The 14,004-nt window shown below is 38.5% G+C and overlaps 2 protein-coding genes across 2 annotated transcripts; one reads left to right on the top strand and one right to left on the bottom strand.

Annotated features, from left to right (window-relative positions):
* Positions 1 to 59: 59 nt before the first annotated feature.
* LOC144664732 (platelet-activating factor acetylhydrolase 2, cytoplasmic-like) lies at positions 60 to 9,506 on the top strand. Its single transcript, XM_078525936.1, has 9 exons — positions 60 to 439; positions 1,621 to 1,804; positions 2,643 to 2,769; positions 3,550 to 3,663; positions 3,777 to 3,868; positions 5,021 to 5,175; positions 5,810 to 5,834; positions 7,036 to 7,184; positions 8,749 to 9,506. The coding sequence occupies exons 1-9, from the start codon at positions 136 to 138 to the stop codon at positions 8,880 to 8,882; spliced, it is 1,284 nt and encodes a 427-aa protein (XP_078382062.1). The 5' UTR covers positions 60 to 135; the 3' UTR covers positions 8,883 to 9,506.
* Positions 9,507 to 11,408: 1,902 nt separating this feature from the next.
* Positions 11,409 to 12,521, bottom strand: LOC144664774 (melatonin receptor type 1B-B-like). The gene has a single exon (XM_078525983.1). It carries the CDS (start codon positions 12,519 to 12,521, stop codon positions 11,571 to 11,573), a length of 951 nt encoding a protein of 316 aa, XP_078382109.1. The 3' UTR covers positions 11,409 to 11,570.
* Positions 12,522 to 14,004: the final 1,483 nt, after the last annotated feature.

The raw sequence follows: 14,004 nt of genomic DNA, 5'->3' as shown, positions 1-14,004 counted from the left end.
CCTTGAAGTACTCAATTCCAGTCTTACGCGACTTTAAAAACGCGAGCGCCTTGCAGAAAGTTACATCGGCGAATCGTTGCGTAACTGATTGTGTACGAAAAGGCAAGTTTATGTTTAAATCGCTCTTGCGATTTCATGCTTAGAAGAAAAATGTCATCGTGGTTCTCATTTTGGAGAGTGCAGACAAAATTTGAAGACTGTACGGGTCCGTTTGCTGTAGGATGCACGGATTTTATGTGCGCCAAAGATGATTCCGCCGGTGTCACCTCAGATGCCGGTAGCTTTATTCGCTTCTTTTACCCAACGGAGAAGACAGCCGCTGTATTAGATGAAACAAAAACGTGTTTTTGGATTCCTCGTCAAGAATACACGACAGGGCTCGTACGCTTTATGAAACTTCCAGTGTGGCTTCTTGGGAGACTTTTTTATTGGACTGTTGGTGGGTATGGTCTTTTATACTATCGCCTCTCGGGCCAAACCTCCAAGTTTATAGGGGAAATATTATGGGATACAGTCAACTCTCTCTAAAACGGACACTGTCGGGACCGAATTCAACTGTCGACTAAAATGGACAGTCCGTTTTAGAGAGGTGTCCGCCTTATATAGGGAGTTAAGTTACAGTAAAATGACAGAAAAATGGCAGGGACGGGACCAACACTAAGTGTTCGTCTTCAAGAGGTGTCCGTCTTATAGAGGTGTCCGTTAAGAGAGAGTCAACTGTACTCCTTATTTACAAACGGATAAGACATACCATTTGAAGTCCACCTTATTCAGGAACAGCCCTCTGATATATGGTTCCCAGGATGTTTTTAGGCTGTATCCCCATGATGCTTTTAGGTTTTCTAAGGCTGTATCCCTCTGTTCATTTTGTATAGTGGTAGGAGCTAGAGTGGGGGAAAGGGGCGGGGGAGGGGGGGGGGGCATTGCAGGGGCAGGGGTAGAGTTAAACTCCTGCTTGGCTTACCTTTTACTCCCAGTTCTGCTTTTGACTGCCCCCTTTATTCCTGAGTTCCTGCCCCCTTTGGCCCCCCTTTGTATACATAAAATGTTTTGTTTTCATTCCATTGTATGAAAAAAAAAAAAAAAAACTAAATACAAGACCTTTCCCAGCCCAGACTGACAGTCAGAAGTCTTTCTAATCTATCACAAACATGCAAAAGACAAAACCAACTCTCATCCTTCCCACTTGTGTACCACTTACTTTAACCTTAAACCACTTAAATCAAAGCTGTGCTCTTAGATTAATTAATAAAAGAGTGCTCCAAGGCTCTTTTGAAAAAAAAAATGTTGGGTGCCCATTTCTTAGAAGCTCCATGATAGAAAAGTTATACAAGTCACCCAAAGACAAAAGTAAGTTAGCTGTGGCACACATGCTCTGCTAGTGCACAGCTCAATTGGTATTTAATACCTACATTTATATTGTACAATCACTCAATGAAACCCACATCAAAACGCTGTATATTAATAGTCACATATGTACTTTATTAATATGGTACCTTAACCAGGACTCAGGCAAATAAATTGACTATGAAAATTTTTAGTTCTGTTAGCTGATCCAAAAAGGCAGACCTCATTTAATTTAACTCTTCTTTTGCATTGTGTGTACTATTATGATTGCAGGTAGTTTGCGTATTCCTGCAGTGTACAATGCACCTCTTTATAAACCTGACAATGATAATGCGGAGGGTCAGTCGTTACCTTGTGTAGTATTTTCACATGGCCTGGGTGGCAACAGATTACTTTACAGCACCTTCTGCTGTGAGCTGGCCTCCCAAGGATGTTTAGTGGCATGTGTGGAGCACAGGTATAAATTATATAATGACCTTCATGTCAGTTAGCTTCGCAAGTGCTAAATTACGCACACTAGCTGAGAATGAGTATTTTAGATACAATAATACACATGTAAAGGTAAATTAGAAGGAGGCCTGTTAGCCTGATGGTTTTTGCACTGGACACCAGATCAACAACCCTGGTGTGAGCCCAGGCTGGGATCATGCTGTGTGTTCTTAGACAAGAGTCACTTTGCTCACACCTACAATGCCTCTCTCTAGCCAGCTCTATAAATGCTGGCAGGGGGGGGGGGGGTAGCATTGCAATGAACTAGCATCCCATGGGGGGGGAAGGGGGGGGGGTAGATAAAGTTGAACATTAAATTATAGCATACTGTAAGCTGCCCAGGGGAGGGGATGGGGAGGGGGGAATGCTTTTATATATATTAAGTGATAGGATGCTGATTGGGATTTATTTTTTGGAGAAAAGATTGAAAGCCCCAAAATCTATTTTCTAGGGAAGGGTGGCACAAGTTAACTTTTCTACCCCTTAGAGGTACCAGTTGAAAATAGTCTCATTATTTTAATTGTAACCGATAAATGATACTGGCCAGCCAATAATAAGAAATTCTTGAATGTCAATCATTTCAATTCTTTACACTAAATTAGTTCCTGTTTATTTACACCCTACTTTGAACATGTACCAAATGGGAATCATGATTTGAAAGTGTAAAAATTTGTTTATGAAATACCCTTACTGGTATCAAGGGGGTAGTTTTACACCAAGAAACAAAATTATTGACTTTAGATTCTTGTAAAGAAAAATTGCTTTACCATATGTATGTTACTATTGTTTCGTTTCTCTATTTCCAGAGATGAGTCTGCATCAGCCACTTATATTTTAAAAGAAAAAGAAGGAGCTGAAGAGATGCAAGAAGAATGGATCCAATATCACAGGCTTAAACCAAGTTATAATGAGTTTGAATTTAGAAATGGTCAGGTTAGTAAGTGTTATTTGTTGTTTGGAAAAGAAATTAACTTGGAAGCAAAAGAAAAATGTATTTCAGTAAAAAATTAGGACAACAGTTTGCTGATTTTTTTTTATCAATAGGTAAATACTTATTTTTTCTTCAAAGAACAATTCTGACCATACAAAAATGTAGTTGAGATTTGGTCAAACATAGGTAAATTTTAGGTGGCCATTAATTGTTCAGGGGCACCCAATAGACCATTTCGATGAATATCTGTTTGGAAGACCTTTAATCGCCTACGATTTTTGGTTTCAGTAAAGTGTGATGAAAAGCTGAAGATTTCTTTAGCTCAATCTTTCGGGAGGTGGGGAAAGTAATGCCTGTTGTTTTTGATGAGAGAAAAATGTTGTTTTGGGTACGAAAAAGGCCAGCTTCGATTTTCGAGAAGGCAACACTACAGCGGCTCGTAAATTCGGGTAATAATATTTCGTTCCCTTAAGTAATTTTATGAAGATTGAAAGTTAAGCTAGCATATCAATACACTTTAATTTCTTAGCGTTTAAAGTAAAAATAAGTTTTTAAATCAAACAAAAAGGACAATAATTTGTAACGTAAAAACGGTGTTCCAAAACCTATTGTAACGTTTTCTTGTTGGGAGCTCCTGATTGTTGGATGAATGGCTGTTGTTTGCAGTCTTGTTGATGCATGCATTGAATTGATCCGTAATTACATGTCTAATGTGTCTTTCTTGTATTTGTGTTTTTTGCATGTGTGTTTGGTGCAAACTTTGATTTTCTCATTGTTCACAGGTTCATAAAAGAGCAAATGAATGTATAAATGCTCACAACATTCTTGAAAAGATTCAAACAGGAGATTATCCTAGAAATTTGTTAAAGGAAAACTCTATTTTGCAACAGCTTAAGGTACTTTACAATTTGAATATTTTGTTACTAAATATTTGATTTATTAAGTTATTGTAATGTTTTATAGTTGAATTTTTATTTGCTTTCAAAATTCTGTGGTATTCGTTTTTAAGGGAAGGTTAGACTTAAACAAGGTAGCGATTGTGGGTCATTCGTTTGGAGGAGCGACAACTCTTGTGGCCTTAGCAAAGGACAAGCGATTTAGGTAACTCATTTGACACATAACCAGGAATGGCGTACAGAGCGTTTTTATCTGGGAAAAATACTGAAAATATGAAGCGCTGTCCATTTGTACGGCGACACCAGGGGCGAAACCACATAGAGCGGCTTTTACTTGAGTGTCGAGAGTAAATTGCGTTTGCTTTGGTTTTGCATTACGCTCAGTGATTGGCTTAAAAATCTCGCGCCACATCCTCAGCCATTCAGAACTCAAACCAAAACCAACCGTGACTCGCTCGCGCAAGTTTTCCCGCGCTTTGTGCCGGTTACATGTATTTGCTTCGAGTTTTGATTGGCTGACTGGATTGTCTGTGTCCTTTGTGATTGGCCAGAGCAATTACTTTGGTTTAATTTTACGACACTCAATTGAAAACTGCTCTATGAAAACTTGCGTCCACTTGCGTCTCCAGTTCGCCAGTACTTGTGTGCATGCACTTGCGTTGACTTGCTCTCACTTTGGTTGAGATCAAATTTTGCACTACGTTAACGCAATTTTCTCACCGTTTGGCCACCCATCGCAAGTTAAGCCGCGATGTTTTGCACTTTACTTCAAATACTGAATTGCAATTCGTAACATTTAAAATGACTTTTTCCAAACTTGCGTGCACTTGCGGCTAAACTTGCGTGTCCGTTTGGCCAACCAACGCAAATCTGTATACAAGTTGAACCCGCGACTACTTGCGTCCACTTGCGTTACCGTTTGGCCAGTGCTTTACAGTACAGACCTTGAACTCGATAAATAAGTAGTATATATTCTTATGAAAGATTTCGTATCAAAATGTTTTTCATATTCACTGAAAAAAGGTTTTATCGAAATATCCGAGTCTTAACGCTGTATTAATCTTGTTTTCTCTGCCCGTACTGACGAATACAGACCAAGCTTTTGTCCCAAATGACCCGCGTGTTTCGCTTTTTGGCCATATATGGACAAGGCGAAATCGCTTGGTCCCTACACTGTATCTTACAGTACAGACCTTAAACTTGTTAAATAAGTGGTATATAACAATATTCTTACGAAAACTTAACTTTAGCAGCGATATCGACCTATAAATTTGAAAATTAGACTCGTACATATACTTGTCTTTAGTTACAGAAATGGTTTATCTACATGTAACGCTGTTTGTGTTATGCTTTTTAGATGCGGTGTAGCTCTAGATGTATGGATGCTTCCAGTAGGAGAAGATATTTTTAATTATGAGCTTGATCAGCCATTACTTTTCGTTAACACACAAGCTTTTCACCGATGGAAAGAAAACATGGACCCTCTGAAAGAACTTATAAATAAAAAACCAGGTACAGCATTGTTATTTCATTCGTAATTCTTTCTTCTGTTTGTTAGTTTGTTTCTTCAAGCCAATTTTCCTTTTTTGAACTGAACATAGTTCGTGCCTATATCACCTTTTTGCAACTCACTTACAATGATTTTTCAAAAATCAAACTCTAAATAGGAAAATATAAAAATTAAATGGAATATCAGTCTTTTTTCGCCTTGAATTTGCCCTCTTGGTTAACTTTTGGTCATACAGTCGACTCTCTCTTAACGGACACCTCTATAAGACGGACACCTCTTTGAGACGAACACTTAGTGTTGGTCCCTTCCCTGCCATTTTTCTGTCATTTTACTGTAACTGAACTCCCTTTAAGACGGACACCTCGCTAAAACGGACAGTTGGAGCCGGTCCGGACACTGTCCGTTTTAGAGAGAGTTGACTGTGAAACAATGTCTTAATCGTACTTGGTGCAAAAGAGCGAAATTTTCGTGAACCACGTTTGTAAAACATGAGTCACATTTCCTCTTTTTCTTCTATCCCTTTGTGTTCCTCTCTGATTTTTTTCTTTCTTCATTCCTTCTGGGTTTATTTCTTTATTTATTCCTTGAAATAATATGAGAAGTCACCATTACGTTTTTGAATTTACTGTTTTGCAGACACACGCCCAATTATAGCAATAAGGTAATTAAAATATTGTTTTGCTGTATTAGAGCGGTTTTCACTCGAGTGTCGAAAGTAATTTGCTTTTACGCTGGTTTTGCATTACTACGCTCATTGATTGGCTAAAAATATCGCGCCACTTTCTGAGCCAATTAGAAGAGAAACCAAGACCATTTGTAAGTTTATTCGCGCACGTTTTCACGCGCTCAGTGACGATTACATGTAACTACTTCGAGTTTTGATTGTTTCCCTTGTGATTGGTCAGAGTAATTACTTTGGTTTTGGTTTTACGACGCTCAACTGAAAACTGTTCTATTATTGTCTCAGTAATTACGTATCAGTTGTACAAGCTTAGCTAATTAACTTCGAGGAAAAACTGTTTTCAAACGAACTGATGGCTAACTTGGACAACAACTCCTCTCTTAGGGCGCGTTCTTTTACCCACAATTTTGGAATAAGAATGGTTGGTACAGAATGCTAGCAATAATATCGGAATGCCTGCATTAAAAAACGCCCATGTAGTCGATCTGATATGCGCGGGTCCTGGCACGAGTAAACATTGCGTAACAAACATGGCAGCCATTATCGCAGCACCTTTTCTACTCAAAAAGAGGAGGAAGAAAGTATGATGACTGTAATAGATTTGCCGAATGTTTTGGCAATGCTATTCGCAAAGGAGAGAAAACACATTCTTCAGTTCACGGGCTATGCTGTCCACCATCTTGGATTTCATTCGCAACATTCTGTTTATTATGTCCTATAGACGAGATTGCGTTCTTTCCGTTTCGGAAAAGAAATGTGGAATACTCCCTCGCAGCCGGTTTTTAGTGTCGTCACGCAACGCTCCTCCCCAGACCGTTGCGTGACGACACTAAAAAACGGCTGCGAGGGAGACTAGAGAAAAACGCGCGCATTTCACATTCTGGTCATTCTCATTCCAAAATTGTGCATATAAAAACGTGCCCTTAGACTTACCCTTCTTAATATTTTCAGCAGTACTTCTGTCGCAAAGGATACTTTCATGTAAAGTTTTTTTTTTCTTTTTTTACTAAAAATAAGCATGGTAATTTTCTTATTTATAATGTCAAAAAAAATTCTGAAAGGTTAATATCAGCTCTGACGTAGTGATTTTTTTTATATTTTTCTTCATCAGATATTAAACTGCAAAAACTAACTTAGTTTTTTCGTGAAATATTTAGCTTAATGTGTTTCTCTTCCCCAGGTGGACAAAGCACATGGATCAGTGTGATATTCCATCTGTTTTACCGCCCTACATGTTACGTTGGACATCACTGGGTAGCAAACTTGATCAATCGACTGCAGTGAGGCTAAACAGACAAGCCATTTGGGCTTTCATAGCAAGACATCTTGGTTCGTAAAACTTAGTCCCTAATTAATAGAGTTATGTCACGGGAATTTAGGAAGATTTTTGGTCAAAACTGTTCTGAAATTAGTGGTAGGCAACTAGGCCTTTCTCGATTATGCTAGTAAAACTGGCATTTAATGCGTACTAGAAATTCTCGCATAAAGCCAAAAAATGCTAAAATAATGCCCGATTTCTTTAAAAAATGTTACTTGAATTCCAAAGAATGCTTTGTTTTATTTCAAACAAAACGTACGAACTCTTACATTATATGCTCATATCAACAACAGGTGATACTTAATAATTGTTTGTTTATAAAAATAAGAAATAAAAAAAATTATTAAATTTTTTTTAAAAAAAAATTAAAAAAACACACACGCAAGTAACACAACACAAGTACACAAGTCACACAAGGCACAAACAGTCGAAACAGGCAGAAAACAATCAAATAAAGTAATCAAAACTGTGAAACTTTAGGATTATTTATCCTTCTGAGTTCTGAGTGCTGAAATCTGGATCACAGTCATGAAAAATGACAGAAAATGCTAGCAATTCTTTTTCAAGAAAAAACGAAAAGAAAATGCTCGTTTTCCCAAAAAATGCCGAAAAAAATGCTAGCAAAATCGAGAAAGGCCTATAGGTAACTGGACTCGTAAAAACATTATCTTTGATCATCTAAAGGAAAATATAACCTTAGGATGGAAGTCAACCTACAGCTTCTCGAGACTGCACACTTTGAAATAACAATAAGACGGCAAGCTCGATGTTTCTATAAACAACGAGAGCCGTCTAATTTTTTTAGCATTAAACCCTGTGGCTGATCTATTAAACACAGAATATCGCTCAAATTGATTTTAAGGTTTCAAAATTCAGTGAAAAACTGAGCGCTCTGAGAGCCGTCTGTTGATCGATAGACGGCACCTGTTTAGCCATTCAGATTGCCCGTTTTGTCAATATTTAGCCGCTGGGTTATGCTAATGGCTCTGATTGATAGTGTACAGTAGCTCAGCCAATCAGATTGCAGCAGTTGCATTAGTATTCTATAAGAATTCTACTTAAAGCGAATGGTGGCAGAATTTTACACACTAGTTTCTGTGGCAACCGTGATCATGATAAATTTTAAAGGGAACTTCGGCTGTAAAACAGTTCTTGTCAAAATAATAAGTTTACCACAGTCTAAATCCGTTTTGGTTGTTAAAAGACGCGAATTCGTCTTTTCATTTGAATACTGGGTCTTTGATTTGTCAATTTTTGTGTTTTTAAATTTCCCGCGCTCCGCCATTTTGAATTTTATAACGTCAGTGCGTTGCCGCTATTGACAGGAACCAGAGGTTCTTTTGTGTGAAACAATAATTGGGCAACACACTGACGTCATAAATTCCAAAATGGCGCCGCGCGGGAAATTTAAAAGTCATAATCTTTTCCGTTTATGTTTGTAACTAAATGCTATTTCTCCCTTGTTCGGTACAATTTGGAGTTTATGCATTATTTCAAACAACTCAACGTCAACTTGCCTCAAGAGCAGAGGTTCCTTTTAAAAAGCTTGAACTGAATTGTATTTTTCTCTTTCAGGTATTAGGAATCCACCGCCGCATGAACCAATTCTCGACGGAGGGGAGGGGACACCGGAGCACATTATTTTCGGCCCAGAAATGCCACCTCGAACTGAAGACAAGAAACTCGATTCAGTGCAGAGTTCGCTTTGATGTTGGGAAATTACTTAACTCAAAATCGCGTAAATCAGTGATTCCTCAAGAGTAAGCAATAATTCTTACATGTAACCAAATCGAATCAAAACGCTAATTTAAAAGGCTGACACTTAAACCTCAAACAAATCTTAAGATAACCCCCTCAGTCCTGCTAATCGCTGGAACATTTAACATTTAGAAATTTCAAATTCCAAAGAGCTTTAACAATTTAATTCGTCCTGAAATTCACTGAATCATTTATGTACTCTTATCAACTCTTGTGAAGTTGCGTCGGGCTTGTTTACAACCGTAAACTAAACATAACGTCGCTTAATAAATCCTATACTACACAAACCATATATCTTCTCAATTAAATAAATATGATTTTAAATCATGATATTAACATTCAGGCTTCCGGGACTTTTTATGTACACTATGCAAAAAACACTTAAATCAAGATCTCTTTTCCGTCATTGCTTCACAAGACCTTCTAAATTAACTTAAGTAGACACATGTTCACTAGTTGTACCTGTTTTTATTCTAATAGATTTCCTTTTTTACACGCGGTGCGCGTCGATTGTTTTGTACGCAATCTGAATCACGCTTATAAGCCCCCCCAGTTATAGGCCCATCTACCTGGAATCAAAAAATATATCCCATTATGAGCCCCCTCCCCCCCCCCCCCCCTGCCGTATGAGAGTACTAAAAAGGGCTAAGTGTTGCTTTATTGTGCGTTTTTAACTAAAAAACGCATTTCGATCAACACTCCCGTGGCCCGTTTCGGTACGGTTTTTTTTTATTCCGCTTATAATTAGCCCTTCCGGATATAAGCCGCTTCACTTATAAGCCCACCCAAAAACTCATATGAAGTTGTATAAACCCAGGGCTTGTAACCTGTATTCTGCTTCCGCGAAAATGCCGCCAGACTACTCCGAAGAAAACACAGCAAAAGGAGATAACAGTTTTTATACAAAGAAAATCAAAACCGTGAAATTGGTTTTGATACCCGTTCTTAATTAGCCTAGATTTTTTACGATTTTATTTTTCCGTTTACTCAGTAGTTTTTGTTTCGATTGAGAAGATATATCAAACACACGAGACAGAGTTTCATCCGCTATCCAATCTCAACTCCCTTCTCGGTGTTTGGATATCCCGATGAAACACTGTCTCTTTTGTTTGATATATAGAGGATAATATGTGGTTGCGCGGAGATATGAAATTTATCTTCGAGTGTTCAAATCGCTAGCTCACGAGTGAGATATCGGTTTTGAACACGAGAAGATAAATTTCATATATCCAAGCAGCCATGTATTATTCTGTTTATTATGTATTATTCATGTATTATTCTGTTTATTATATAAACTTACTACTGGCAGTGGAACCCCGTTAATACGGACACCAAAACAATGTACCAAAGGGACAAGCCAAATTGTCCGTTTTAACGGGGTGTCCGTATTTAGCGGGGTCTCAGAAAAAGTCACTGATACGTGTTTTATCGACACAAAGACGGTAACAAAACGTAGTTTAATTGTACTGTAAATGAAACAAGTGCAAACTGCGAACTCTTCGACTAAGATTAATAGTTTTTTACGAACAACTTACGATCGAGTTAGACACTCGAACTTAACTTTAATAAACTCACCAGTGGAATTATTTGAAAATCTCGCAGCTTTACTATATTTATATACAAGGAATAAAACGCATGTCGACAACAACAGAACGTTTTCCATAAATGTTCCTTTGTAACTGAAGATCTGACCGTAATCGTTTCAAAAGGTCGATAACTTTACTTTGCACGGAAGCTTTTAGCTTGCCACACAACCAGGCGGACTGAAGATTCGACAAAACTCTTGGAAATCAAGCTGTTTAGCTCTTGTTTGTAGTAAAATCGTTTTAACCCGTCCAATTCTGTCATTATTTGACCATGTTGAAGTTGGCAAATAATCGCGACAATGAAAAATTAATTGACAGTACACAGATAAACAGTGTCCGTAAAGTTGGGTTGACAATGTATGACAGTTCGTCACTCGGGACACGGAAAAGTGTCCGTTGTCTGTATTAACAAGTGTCCGTATAAAGCGGGTTAATTTAAGAGAAAATGTATGAGGTCGGGACCAACGAAATTGTCCGTAATAGCGGGGTGTCCGTATTAAGCGGGTGTCCGTAAAGCGGTGTTCCACTGTAATTACGATGTTTTTGACGATTGTCCGAAGATCTCCGAAGGTTTTCGAAGATTTTAAAAATGTTGTCCGAAGATCGTACGAATGATTCCGAACATTATTCGAAATTTTCCGAAGATTGCCGAGGAAGATCCGAAGATGTTTCGACTTAATATCGATAAACTTTGGCTCAATGAGCATTGAAACATGGCAAACTCTTCTAGCTGATTGGTCAAAAATGATATCACACAAAAGTCAAAGGTGTAGACATCATTTATCGATTTGCTACCACTCGTTATACCACTGCAGTTTATATAATAAATTACGTTAAACTCTGACAGCGTGGACGGCTTATGCGAAATCCTCAATCAGATGCCAACTGTCGTTCTTCGTTCTTTGAACGGCTGTCCGTGAAATAATCAGTAAAAAAAAATGAGTGTACAGAGAGTTTTCTAAGTTCAAAAGTTCACTTCCACTATCTCAATTAAAGATGCACGAGACAAAAAGTGGCCACAACGGTAACTTTCCGCCAAATGCTGTGTCATGTTTAGCTGTTGTCGTTGTTGTTGCATCGTAAGCTAACAATCGTACCCAAAGTATCCTTGTACTCTCGTCGGAACTGCTTATTCGTGGCAGCATATATGAGGGGGTTGATACTGCTACTCACGTGAACTAAGAGCCCGTATGTGAAGTACGCCTGTCGCGGCAAAGTGTGTTCCCCGCGCGCGGCGTCAATGTTATTCATGATAGAAATAGGAAGCCAACAAAATATAAAGCCGACCATTACAGCTGCTAAAGTCTTGGTCACTTTTGCTTCTTCCACGTTCGCTCTGAGCTGTTGGAGGTTATTTTCGTGCGAGAAGACGCGATTTGAACGTGACACTGTACAAAACACTTTGGCGTAGCAAATTGTGATAATTATTAAAGGTGCTGCGATATAAACGCACTCAATAAAGCCCGTGTAAGGAATGTTACTTTCAAATGAGTACAAACACATTGCTTTTCCCGGCTGAAATTTAAATCCGCCGTTATGGAAGAAAAATGGAGGTAAAGTTCCAAGGAAAGCCGCGCACCAAACAAAAGCAATGTATATCAGACTTCTTCGTTTTTGGAACAACACCATGTACTTTGCTGGTTTCACAACGCAGACATATCGACTAACTGCAATTATTCCCATAGTATGAAGAGAGACCAGTCCAAATGTCAGTGACTCATAACCCTGAAATCGACAAAACCTCTCACCAAATAACCACTGACCGTGGAACAGAGTTGCAATTGAAAAAGGCATACAGCAGGTCGACATTAGAATATCGCTTACACCAAGTGCTACTACAAACATGTTGGGAAGCGTGCGAAGCCTCTGGTTTCTGTAAACGGCGTAACAAGTGAGAAGATTGCCAAAGAGAGCTACAACATTAATAATAGCTAACAAAACTGTTTCAGTCCAAACTAAAGCCTCGCTTCTCGCGGAAAGCTCGACAGAAAGTGTTTCCTTCATAACTTAATGACCACGGAAGGTGTAAAAGTTCGAAGCTTGAAGCTATGATGTATCATGCAGCTATAAGCTATAGAAGCTTTGATATATTAGCGAACAGCAATACGTGTTGCTGTCCGTAAGAGAACTTCCTCTCGTTTGCACACCTGTCTTGCACCTGTCTTGTTGATTGATTTAGTTGTCATTTCTCCTCACATTACCGAAACACCGTCAAGAGCTGACAAGAATAATGACGACCAACGAAAACTGAACTTGTTTCCGATGCAGGACTTAATTCTTAAGCCTTAGATCTAAAGAAACGAGCATATTTAAATTTATTAACAGTGGGCGTAAGATTCTGAGGAATGTGTACGAACTGACAACTTTATTCTTATTAAAAAACAGATTTACTTTACATCTCATGTTTGTTTTCTTAAGATCTTTAGTTTACCCAAAATGACAAAAGTTTGCAAACCCACGTCACCATGTTTGAAGGTAGTTCAAAAGCGTCCGCTTGAATAAATGACGCTTTTCAAAGAATTATCTTTCATAATTGATTTTTACCAAGCAAAACTGCCCTTTTCCGGTAAAAATAAACAATGTAGTTACATTTTTCTTCAGCACTGTCAACAAAAAATCCGTCCCATTAGCAAATAAGACGGAAGTTTGTTGACAGTGCCGAAAAAATGTAACAATTTTTTTTTTATTGCTTTGAATCTTTATAACACCATCTTCCGAGGCACGAATTATTTAGGCAATTAACCACTTTATAATCCTGCAACCGTACAATTACGGACCTCGAACTGGTTTGGAAGCGGGACAATTGAATTATTTCAAAGTCGACAGCTAAAGAACCTCGGGAGGACTCCCATATGGAAGGGACGGGGTTGCTCTTCGTCTCGCCTAGAGGAGTGAACGGAATTTGGTCTCACTTAGGGTGTCTTGAAATGCCAATAATTTCAACCATCAAGGTCTCGTTTATGCGTTTATGGTTGAACATTAAGAAACAAAACGCGCCGTCATACTGTGTCGGTGGTCTAGATTTAATCGGGCATGAAAAATGGCATGTTTTAGGGGTCAAAGAAAGCTTCAACCATGTCCAGATTAGTCTTCTTCACGGGTTGAATTCAAATTTTTCGTCGAACACACCGGTCCCTGACATGTGGGATTCTCCCCCTCCCCCACTCCCCAACGGGATGAAGACTTCAATTGTATCGCTGAGAGTTCACACCAATAGTGCTCGGGAACACGACTATTTCACCTCGTTTCAAGCCTGTCAAAGTATAACTTACCAAACTAATTGAAATACTTATGCAACTTTATAACAAAACATTGAGAAAAATCTTAATATTATGGTCGACAGCCTGATCATGTTCACTGATCATGTTCAGGCAAGGGACAAGAGATGTTATTATAGTGTGATCATAAGAAACGTAAGTTCGCATTCTCGCCCAGTGGTCCATGTATCACCCATAAATGTAATAAAAACAATAAATGTAATACCAAC

This window comes from Oculina patagonica, chromosome 9 (genome assembly GCF_052425735.1).
Source record: "Oculina patagonica isolate OP01 chromosome 9, crgOcupat, whole genome shotgun sequence".
NCBI lineage: Eukaryota > Metazoa > Cnidaria > Anthozoa > Scleractinia > Oculinidae > Oculina > Oculina patagonica.
The sequence above is the reverse complement of the archived record's forward strand: the minus strand, read 5'-3'. Positions and strand labels throughout refer to the sequence as shown.